We start from the raw sequence: 12,519 nt of genomic DNA, 5'->3' as shown, positions 1-12,519 counted from the left end.
AAATATTATCCTCTTCAAATGTTAATGGTATTGATTCACAGATAGTAAGGTATAACAACAAAACTAAAAAAAAAATTGAGGATTAAATAGAAGAACACTCGTAAATATTTCTAGATGAAAATTCTCCTGAACACATAGAATAGTTTATACCTAATTCAATAACAGATTTCTATTTCCTATATAAATACACATGTATGTGTAAGCTATGACATTGTATTACAAGAGGGCAGATGTTTGTATGCATAAAAACAGGTGAACATATACAGTTATAAATCTAAGCATACAAATTATGATTCACAAAGTAGCATATGTTACATGAATTATGAAATCCTATACTCACATGTGATTCTCATAGTACATTCAATGTTTGAACAATTTATAGTGATGTGATTTTCATTTAATTTAGTGAAAAGAATGTTCTAATCCAAACTTTGTGTATTGTGTATGATGAAAGAAGGACATTTTAATATCAATGCAATTTTGGAGTATGTGTACGAGTTCTTTATTAAAGGAATAGAGGTTTACTAGTGGTCGTACAGAGAACATATTCATTGACAACATTTCTACATGTTGTATATCAATGTTCACTAAGTTCCCTTCAATTGACATGGAATGAATGGCTCCTTTTCAATGGCGCATTGAGTACCTTTTTCCAGTATCTACAATATACAGTGGGGATCATGCATTTTTTAAATGAATAATCACTTATCACCCTGGAAACGTAATAATGAGATGATCACATTGACCTTCGTTGAATGTCGTTTTTCATATTACGGCACACTTGTACTATGCAATATTTTATTCAGTTATTTTCTGGCATTTTTAATCAACTTTTAAATAGACTAAATGAGGTTGATTCTTCTAAATTAGTTTCCTTTACCATATTAATGTTTTAATTATTCATGCGTACTCGTTATCACAATCCATTTTATGTCTCCCTAGTAAATCACTTTCATTTCCGTCTTGGTCATTGTCAAATGGTGGTAACACCAATTACTCATTAAGCTGATGAAGAAAATCACCAAATTACATTTAAAGCAATCAATACAGTGGTGTCCTGTATAAATCCTGCTTTCACATTCTTGTTGAAACTCATCTTAGAAATTCTATATAGTATAATTGGGACGCAGAAACAGGCCATGAATCTCAATTTCATATCAGTACTTTTACTCAATGTCCCTGGTCTCATTCTTTCTTCCTATGGTAATTAGTTAGATTTATTAACCTTGTAGATTTAAATCCCACCTGTTGTATTATCTACATTTTCTTCACTATAGATTTTTAAAACAAAACAACTCGTTATCTTGGGAATGTCATTTGCATCTCATTAGTTTTCTCTTAATATCCATTAATTTCTATTATAAAAAGGAAGTGCATCAATCATCCAGAAAGTAATCTTCTTCTGCAGTGCTGTTTGCATATTAAACAAAAATTCTTGTAGTTCTCTTTTGACAAGAGAGACTATTTAACTGCATTAATAGTAATATTTTTAGATTTTGTATTATAACATACGCATATTCTGTCATTGCGTTATGTGGTTGCTATACATTATCAGATGATAGAGCATTGCTCTATTGTGTTCCATGGCCCAGAATCTTCATAATATTTTGACGTTAAATTCATTCACTAAAAATCATGCAAAATTCACAGTGTTGCAAGGTTTGTGATGTAAACATAAAAGTATATTAATGCAAACAAACTTAGACAAAACACTTCAAGCATGTATTAATTTTAAACATTCATTTACAAATGACTCTGTGTGTCCTCTGTAAGTTTCAGACGAGATGTTCATGTTCTGGGGCCACAGTATTCAGCAGGACACTCTCATCAGTACATCAGTCATTTAAAACATAACAGACATATCACTATGGATTCAACACCTTACACACACTGATGGCATACCGTAACTCCTCATAGTGTCAGATTTGATTCTATGCTATATAATTTTCTGTGGCTTGCTCACTATTTTGCATAAAATACTTATCCAATATAGCACTTTGTATTATTTATTATTTTTTGTAGTATTACCGTATAAACATTTAAATATTCATGGCTTTAATGGCAGTCTCATTAAAGCGGGGGAGTCGTCACCTACACATGCGTCAGGTATGTTGCCATAGCGTGTCATTGTTTACAAACAAGTGGCTACCCATCTGGCATTCTCAGCGTGTGTTGTTATCATCGCTTGGGACTCAATTCCCGCACTGGTGATGACCCTCCCGCTTTAAGTAAATATGAGTCAATATGACTCCATTTGTCTAAAGAACACAACTGATACAAAATATCACAATTTTCTAAGAAGTTTAAATCGAGTGAGTTGTCACCGGCACGTTAGATAGATGACTATAGTGTGTTGCTGTTTACAAACAAGCATCTGTCCATGAGCCTTTGTGTTTAAAGCGTGTGTTATCATCACTTTAACCTTTTCACCACCAGTTTCCTCTTTCATCACATATTCACAAAATAGTCCTGTTTAGTCTGTATTTTCCTTCAGAAGATTGGGACAAAAAATAGCCAAATTTTTTGAGAAAAAAAATGAAAATTAGGGTTTATTTTCAGAAATATTGAAGAACATATAGAAAAAAAAGTGCAGAACAATTTGGGAGAGAAAGTCTGGTGGTGAAAAGGTTAATAGAACGCATTTCCTGTGCATGCACGCAATCCAAGAAAGGCAAAGTTTCAGCAATAATAAAACTGATGAGGTCAAAGGACAAACTACGTTTAATCTCATTACCAAAATTAAATAAAAAATATTACAAGTCATTCTTCTCATCCAAGTTTCATGATATCAGTTCATGCATTTTAAAATATGATATTATCGTGAGAAGATTTGCATGCATGTATGCGTTTAGTTGAGGTCGATATAACTGTGCACTATCTGAGTGCATATACTCTGCGGTTTTCTCAAAATAAACTCGTTATACAGATATAAAGCCACATTTATTAAAGTCTCTTTCAGTTTCCTGTGAGTTTGTGCAGTATGCATATACAGATGACCGCATATATTGTTAAATGGAATTGCATGCTGTAATTATTATTGTATTTTCTGCCTTCTAATGTGGTAAATGAAGTGTTGCTACCTATAGCAAGAGCATATTGCATGGTGTTACAACATCTGAATATTATTTAAAATTAAAAATCTTATTTACTGCATTTATTTGTACACCAATATAAAAAAAAAACTGTCTAAAAAAATTATGTACATTGATAAAAAGTTAAAACGATACATTGCCTTAAAGCGGGGGAGTCTTCACCTTCGCATGCGTCAGATGGCCATAGCATGTCATTGTTTACAAACAAACGTCTACCAATGACCCTTTGTGATTTTAGGCGTGTGTTGTTATCGTCGCTTGATACTCAATTCCCGTGCGTGCGCAGGTGACGACCCTCTCGCTTTAAAGTTCATATGTTGTTCATGACAGCAAAACCAAAATGATAAACCTCCTTTTTTGACTTGCCGAAAATCAACATTCAGTGTTGAAAGACATTGTGCCAGGAGTATCCTTAGGCAAACATGGGATGCGTGGTGTAGATCTAGACAGATTAAAGTCTAGGGAAATGTTATCTTGTACATGTATGCAGCCATTTTATTGCCAGCATGGAAAACAGCTGAAAATCACATATGATGTGTTTGTTGTATACTTCATTGAATGAAATGAAATGAATATAATGGCTAATCAGCATCGGTTTAAACTGATCCTCACCTACTGATCATACTCACATTGGAGATTCTCCTCTCTCTCTTGCCAAATGAATAATTAAAGATGTTTATATCATCTAGCTTAGAATTTATTCTTTTATCTCTACTCTCTTTGGAGCCTTATATCTGTATGACTGTCAAGAAATTGACAATCCATCCACTGAGGTGGTAAATATCAATCCCAGACCACTGCTTTTATTTATTACCATTTTGAGTTGGTTTGTTGAGCTGTTGGATATAACCTCATTAGAGGATACTCATCCCTTTCTATTTTCCCAGTTTAATCATAAAACAATCTGATAAACATCATGTATATATTTCCTTCTTCCTCAGGATTGATGATATCATTGTAGGTGCTCCATTTTTTACTGACAAGGCTGGCACAGCTGAGAAATGGGAAGCTGGTAGAGTTTACGTCTATCTTCAAAATCATAATGTAAGTTATGAGATTTACTGCTTTCTTCTATTTTAAGTGTTTAACTGTTAATACCAGGTAACTTTATTTCAGCTGCAAAAACAAACAAATTTAGTTGTCACAAATTTGAAATAATTGTTACTGATATGAACTACATGCAGCAAATATTTTGGCTGATTTTATCCTTTCAGCAAATGCATTTTAACATATAGCACTGGAAACTGGCACAGATACATTCATTGAATAATTTTCCTTGAATCTAATATAGCTAGTCCAACACTGTGAACTTACATGTAAATTTTTGTCTTTAAATGCATCATTTAAAGCAAATTGTAAAAATGAAAATAATATTGTAAAAGTTTATATTCTCTAAATACAAAATACCTTGTCAGGAGTCATAGAGTGTGGTCTATGCTTTTTCTGAGTGGCAAGAATGGAAAATCCACTCATTAGGTGCTCAGATGTAGTCTCTACATCACAAAAATATGTAGGTGCAAAGTTTGCATTTTTAGTTGAATTTTAGGTAAAGCAGTACCACAGCCATTCACTGGCCACTTAGAGATAAACACACAAAAAACAAGCATGAACCCCTTCCAGCCTACAAATATGACTGTAGTTACTTAACATCAGACATCAAGTATCTCTGCTACTTGTTGGTGTCTTGATGACAAATACAAAGCTTAACATAAGATGGAAATAATAATTTTAGCAATACAAATATCTGAAATACCTCAGATTTATCACTTGCTTCAGCAATATGTAGTCTGTCATAGAAATACCATTAATCTTTAATAATTTCTACTACATCCAATATTCAGCACATTTATTTGAATTTTTTATTTGCTTTATATAAATATAAAAGTCTTTTGATGCTTTAATTATTTTTAATGCAAAATATTAATTAATGTAGCAGATAAATCAACCCACTTTTTTGATGAAATAGTCTTTTATATCTGAGTGATCAACTGCCTGATCAAGACAGCATGGAATCTCAGAAGCAAAAAGATTCACTTTTGAAAACGTGACAGCAGCATTGTACCTTTGTTTGGATTTTCCCCAGCCTAGTTTAAATTTCAACGAAATGTGCATACCACAAAGGTGTAATTCCAGAGATAGATTCCTCCCAAAGCTATTTCTGCCACTGTGTTTGGTACATGTATGAATGGAAATAATAGAATCTGATAGTCAGTCTTTCTGTAGGGCATATTCACTCTCTCTCTCTCTACTGTTTTATATCTCTTGCATGTAGCAAACCCCACTACTTATCACAAACTGCTACAGGGATATTCAAAGAGATGGAAATGTCTCGGAAATCCCACATGTACTATGCCTATTATGTCTTTCCCATTAGAAAACATAGAAATGCAATTGATGGGTGAGCAGCCTTTTTCATTTGGCCCTGCTTTCTTCCCATGCAGGCTTTGTAGACAATACCATTGTCATTTTTTGTTATATTTGTTATATAAGAGCTTATATGGTGACCATATATCTGGCCATGTAAGCATCAAAAAAAAAAAAATTTCTCTTCTGTATGTAATTATTATAAATATTGGTTACATGGCATAATACTATCATTTACTTACTCATTTTGTCTCAGTATTGCATCGTTTTTAAAAAAATCCAAAATATTTTTAATTTAGCAAAACAACAGATGTTTTTTTAGAATTTCCTGAAATTCGAAATCAAATTACGTTCATTTTTTTCTACTTATAAGTACAAAAATGACAGATTGTTACTGTGTCATATAAAACAGATCGGAATATAAAAATAGAAGTTCATTTACCAGACGTGCAATTATCAAACTAAACTGTGTTTGTGAGGTGTTTTAATATCCACATGCTTTTCAAAATTTGTCACAAAACATCAACTTTAATTAGTTTGCCTCATACAATATTTTAAAGTCTATATTTTCATTAAATAGTAACAATTAATATTCTGAAACGCTGTCAAGTCATACTCAATGTTCATTAAAAATGCATTAGACTTGTTAATTGTACTATTTGTACTGCAGTTCATTGACATCATTAATAAAATAAAGATAAAATGAAAATGGTGTTATTATCTATGGAAATTCAAAAAAAACTTATCAGGCGATGATTCTAGTAATTCTGTTCTATTAATGACATATTATTAAAATTCTGAATAAACTGACATTTAATTTTCTTTTCAAACATGTAACAAAATCTACAGCGTCAAATTACTAATATTTATATACTGAAATATAGATATGTGACCAGCGGTATCTTAATATAACTATCAGGGTCATCAACAACATCATATTTAGTTTTTTGAAAAACCTTTTCTCATTTTCTATGATGCCCACTGTTAATATATATATTGTAATTTTATGTCAACTTAACCAAATTCTTGAGTTAAAATCTACAGTACCTTGAACAATATAGCTTTATGCAGTGTCTCTTCACTATGTATCAGACAAGCTAATAAAGCACCAATTCATCCACTTAACCATATTCCTTTTTATACATGAACTTATTGATCAACAGTAATAAGTGCCCGCAACATGAATTATTTGAATTCAAAGAACGAATAGAATTCATTTACACACCAAAGACATATTCATTAAGAATTAAGAAAAAGTGGAGTAATCCAAAGACTTGGTTTTCCATACAATTTTGATTGACAAGACTGTATATAAAACATTTGTCATGTGTTCAATAATTCATCAATACTAGAATGTTTTAGAGTTTGAATGGAAATTACTAAAGCCAGACAATTCAGCATTTCAATAACCAGCAGTCCATTTAAGTGTGGAAAATATTCAATATGAGCCATGTAATGGAAAAATTTACACAAGAATGGTACTTTGAGTCAAGGTACATTCATGCAATTGAATCTGATATCAAATATGACAGCAGAATGTGTAAGATATTGTATTGTGTTATATAATACAGTTTCTTAGCTGCTCCATGTATTTTACCATGGTTACGTCTTTTCTTCTTTTAAGCTTAGACACTATTTCAATTTTCCAAGTAATTGACATTCAGTGGAAGTTGCACTAATTCTTTGAGATATGATTAAAATTGCTTATTTTTTCTATCACAGCTGCACGAACACCAACAATTTTGTATTCATCAAATAAAATTGTAAACATTGAGCATTATGTTTATACTGACTTGCTGTAATCATGGCCTCAGTAATTCTAAAACTAGCGTGAATCATCAAATGTTTGCCATAGTTTTCACCTATTCATACCATCAACTATATCTATATCACATAATAGTCCCTAAACACCAATAAATTTAAAATCTAAACTTTAATCTCATACAAATTAAAATCACCTGCACCGTCAAACAAAAACAGAATTACATATTTCTCTTCTTTTCAAGGTAAAAGCAGATCATCAAAAATAAACGTATAAATTAATTGTGAGACCTGTAAAGCTTTCATAAAGTCTGCCTACCCAAGTTAATCCATCAATTAGAGCATAATTGATTGATACTTTATTGAAAGCAACCCGCTTTACAAGTATTACATCTATGACTTTGGTTAATTTGCTGTTTATTTGAATATTTCGCCTTGTTCCCACATAGAGGATGGTAGGGTATATGAATGTTAAATTTGCAATGCTCATTAAACCTCAATTAAGAGTTGTATTTCTAAGTAAATGTTCGATATTAGTGAAACCTGTGTATATTATGGTTTAATTTATATTCATTAAGTTGGCATGATATAACTACATTAATACTACGGTAAGTTGTATGTGGAACTATATAGTTTTGATGGTCAAGCTCTGAAACATGTTGAATATGCCATTCATTTATTGTATTGCCACATTGTTGCAGTTCTTAATTAAACAAACAAATATAAATATTACAATGATAATCAAACTTTGAGAGTTGCCATGAACGGCAATTATTTCCATATTGTCTGATAGTGTGTACATTGGATTTGTCTTGTATTTGAAATCAAAAAGTCTACATGTATTTGCTCTCTATTTCATCTGGCAAATAATATAGGCTTTTAAGATCTTGATGACATATATTGCATAATTTTTTAAATGTTGATCAAAACAAAGAAAAATTACATGTCTTTTAGGTCCAATATTACCAAATAATTTACCATTATAAAAAAAATGCATAAGTGTACAAAAATAGACATTGAAATGGTACTGTAAAATAGATATCGGCAATCCATGACTATCGGTGGAGGATTTCAGCTGTCATTATGTTAAAATGTAGTTTAGAATAGCTTTCACTGACAGGGACTGACTGTCATTCACGACCATTTATTTTACAAATATAATTCATTTCTGGGACATTCGTGATTCCCTGATGCATCTAGACTATAGTTGTTTTCTTCCCAATAAATATCCCAGTTCTGTTCAAAATACATTTTACAACAACCCTTTTACCGAATTGATCATAAATTCCACTATACTGTTAGATTATGGAATTATCTTGCGTTGTACACAAAGTCATAACATTTTATTGTATTTCTAAAAAAGAAAATAACTCATTCTTTTGTTTCCAGAATGATTTTAGTGATCCTTCAATGCTGACTGGAGTTCAAAGCCGAGCAAGATTTGGTTCATCGCTTGGAACATTACATGACATTAATCAAGATGGATTCAAAGGTGATTAAACATCTATTCAAACTATTGAATCTCTGAGAGGGTAGCTATTTCCTGTAAAATATCACTCACATTGTGGCTATTTCAATATTAATCATTTAAACCGCATTGTTAACTTTCAATATGTTGGTTTAAAGAGAAAAGGTCTAATCAAATTTTATAGTGCATGTGCTCATTTTAATCGTTGCACAGTTTATAGTGTGTGTTTACATTTAACTAGGTATATTTCATTGATATTCCATGAACATGAAATCTGATTTCTGTGGCAAAATGCATTAAGCCGTAGTTATACACTTGCAGAACTGGCATTTAATGTTGCATGGCACAAAAATATTTTTTTTTTTTAAATTTTTCTTTGAGAAGACCATATTTGACTGTCTCATCAAAGCTAGGCCCATTACTTGTAGGAATACATATACACTTTATATAATGCTGAACACACTAATATTTGTAGAAGTTGAGTGATTTTGCAATATGTAGGCATTAGTGAATTAACAGCATGTGAGATATTTACAATATTTCTCCATGACCGGTAAAATTAAATGCAGTACAGCAGATTGTGCATTCAGTTTATACTGCAGCACCATGTGTGACGACTGTGGCACGTACATGCACTGTGTGATGACTGTGGCACGTACATGCACTGTGTGACGACTGTGGCACGTACATGCACTGTGTGACAACTGTGGCACGTACATGCACTGTGTGACGACTGTGGCACGTACATGCACTGTGTGACGACTGTGGCAGGTACATGCACTGCGTGACGACTGTGGCACGTACATGCACTGTGTGACGACTGTGGCACGTACATGCACTGTGTGAAGACTGTGGCACGTACATGCACTGTGTGACGACTGTGGCGCGTACATGCACTGTGTGACGACTGTGGCGCGTACATGCACTGTGTGACGACTGGCACGTACATGCACTGTGACGACTGTGGCACGTACATGCACTGTGTGACGACTGGCACGTACATGCACTGTGTGACGACTGGCACGTACATGCACTGTGTGACGACTGTGGCACATACATGCACTGTGTGACGACTGTGGCACGTACATGCACTGTGTGACGACTGTGGCACGTACATGCACTGTGTGACGACTGTGGCACGTACATGCACTGTGTGACGACTGTGGCACGTACATGCACTGTGTGACGACTGTGGCACGTACATGCACTGTGTGACGACTGTGGCACGTACATGCACTGTGTGACGACTGTGGCACGTACATGCACTGTGTGACGACTGTGGCACGTACATGCACTGTGTGACGACTGTGGCGCGTACATGCACTGTGTGACGACTGGCGCGTACATGCACTGTGTGACGACTGGCACGTACATGCACTGTGACGACTGTGGCGCGTACATGCACTGTGTGACGACTGTGGCGCGTACATGCACTGTGTGACGACTGGCACGTACATGCACTGTGTGACGACTGTGGCACGTACATGCACTGTGTGACGACTGTGGCACGTACATGCACTGTGTGACGACTGTGGCACGTACATGCACTGTGTGAGGACTGTGGCACATGCACTGTGTGAGGACTGTGGGACACACACTGTGTGACGACTGGGGCACACTCACTGTGTGACGACTGGGCACACTCACTGTGTGACGACTTGCACATGCACTGTGTGATGACTGTGGCACGTACATGCTCTGTGTGATGAATGTGGCACACGCACTGTGTGATGACTGAAGATATCTAGATGACCTGATAGCCATATTGGGAAATATCAATCATAATTAAAGTTATAGAGAAGAATTTATTTGACTTTTTTGTTATTACATCAGTATACCCTTGGTGGTATTTCTGTGAGCGAAGTCTCCTTTGACAATCACATTGTAGTTGTTATTCTTCAGCTGGCATTATGCTGTTTTAGTACTCCTTATAGAATATTATTTGATGTGGGAATCCCGATAATCCTATTTATTGACTGTACTCATGTGGTGGTTTTGCCATTTATATGTTAGTTTTATATGTGCTATTCCATACCAATACACTACCTACTAAAATTTTAATGATTCAGAATAATGAGAAAATTCAAACATGTCAATCTGATCATTTGACAGCAGATCACCCCAAAACTCTGACACACTCAAATTTTATCTATTTGGAGTAAACTACGTCGCTGCATGACATTGAAGTGTGCAAAAAAAATGATGTCAAATTCTAGCACTTTGTTTTGTTTATATCAGACGCAAAAGCTATAACACTGAGTGCTAAAATTCACACAACACAAGTTTTTATAATTATTTCATGTTGTTATCTCTCATTGAATTATCACTACAAGCAGGAAAAAGATGTATATGCAGTTATAACAAAAATACTGCAAGTATGCACTCAGGTTTTCAGACACACCTGACCTCAGCTATGTGCCGTTCGCTGCAAACATGTGCTGCCTTCATGCCTACTTTGCGATATCCTCATCATATCCTGTTTTTTGAGCATGTTTGGTACCAGTGTAACTCCTTGATAAGTTTTGGCAGAAAACATTATTTGTGCAATTCAATAATAATATCTTTAGTTAGCGCATATGCGTCAGATTTACCAATAAATCCAGGTAATTAGAACACTTGTGCATTGAAGTTTTCAATAAAAACATCTAATAAGTTTTGCTATGTTTGCATTTTACAATAAAATGATACACTACTGTTTTTATTAGGATCCAACAAAATTATTTAAACATGCTCAAAAATACAGTGAGTTTATCAAAGGCAGTACGGTGATTGACCAAAATGTAGTGGAGGTCAATGTTATTTTATACTTCTTGTGATAGCCTTATTATTGTACATCTATTGCTGCTTGTACTTAAAGCGGGGCAGTCGTCACTTGCGCATGCGTCAGATGGCCATAGCCTGTCATTGTTTACAAACAAGCGTCTACCCATGAGCTTTTCCGTTTTTAGCGTGTGTTGTTATCTCGCTTTAATTTAGTGAAAAAAATGCCTTCGATCAGTGTCATGAGTTTATTACACTGCATTGTTCATGAAAAAAGTGTTCAAATGTGGCATAAATACGATGTAGATTTTTTTCAAACAAGGAAGACATTGCGTTCATACAAATTTTTATTCTAATGTTTTTCCTTTCGGATATATAATAATCAAAACGTTAACATGCATCAATAAAAGTGTTTACCTTCATTCGTCGATCATGAACTCCCACCATGACTTGGGAGGAAATAAATAAAATTTCAATGAATGTCCAAGGGGATAACACAGTAGACCTTTAACTCTATTACTTCCACAGCACTACTAAACATTGATAATTGCCTGCTGTATACTGTCTTCAAGCATCTTAAATCTAATCTAATGACAAAATACGTTTTTCTCTCATGATCCTGAGCAATAGAAAGTTATTTTTTGCATTTTGGCCGCAGTAGTTTTTGGCACACATCTTATGATCTCATTTAAATTCTTTTATTTATCATTAGTATTTACTTTCATACTCATACTCAGTATGTTTCACCATCAGGTTTTGTTTTTATTTTGAAAATCATGCACAAATACTGTAATCCATATTCAAGTTTTGTAAATTATATAAAATAAAGTACAAAAATGTAGGTTCTTTGAAATCAATTTTAAAAAAATCTCGGCTTTTAATTACTGAATATTAACTATTGATGAAAACTGCCATTGAATAGAACATGTGTCGGATCATGAACGCTGTCAAATTTGGTATTATACAATACACTGTTACATCACTAATTGCATTGCATAATTGCATTAAGCATGTACTGTTTTTGACAAATATATTACCAGTATGTGCATGATTGTGAATTTGGATTTAAGATTT

General features: G+C 33.8%; 1 protein-coding gene across 1 annotated transcript in view; it reads left to right on the top strand.

The window, feature by feature from the left end:
- Positions 1-12,519, top strand: part of LOC102804196 (integrin alpha-8-like) — a 133,863-nt gene that overhangs the window by 76,337 nt on the left and 45,007 nt on the right. Inside the window, exons 11-12 of the mRNA XM_085501767.1 lie at positions 4,034-4,136; positions 8,607-8,709. Of these exons, the coding sequence (XP_085357893.1) occupies positions 4,034-4,136; positions 8,607-8,709 (206 nt within the window). The remainder of the gene's footprint in view (positions 1-4,033; positions 4,137-8,606; positions 8,710-12,519) is intronic.

The sequence above is a fragment of the Saccoglossus kowalevskii genome, chromosome 7 (assembly GCF_978046115.1).
Source record: "Saccoglossus kowalevskii chromosome 7, keSacKowa6.1, whole genome shotgun sequence".
Classification (NCBI taxonomy): domain Eukaryota; kingdom Metazoa; phylum Hemichordata; class Enteropneusta; family Harrimaniidae; genus Saccoglossus; species Saccoglossus kowalevskii.
The sequence above is the reverse complement of the archived record's forward strand: the minus strand, read 5'-3'. Positions and strand labels throughout refer to the sequence as shown.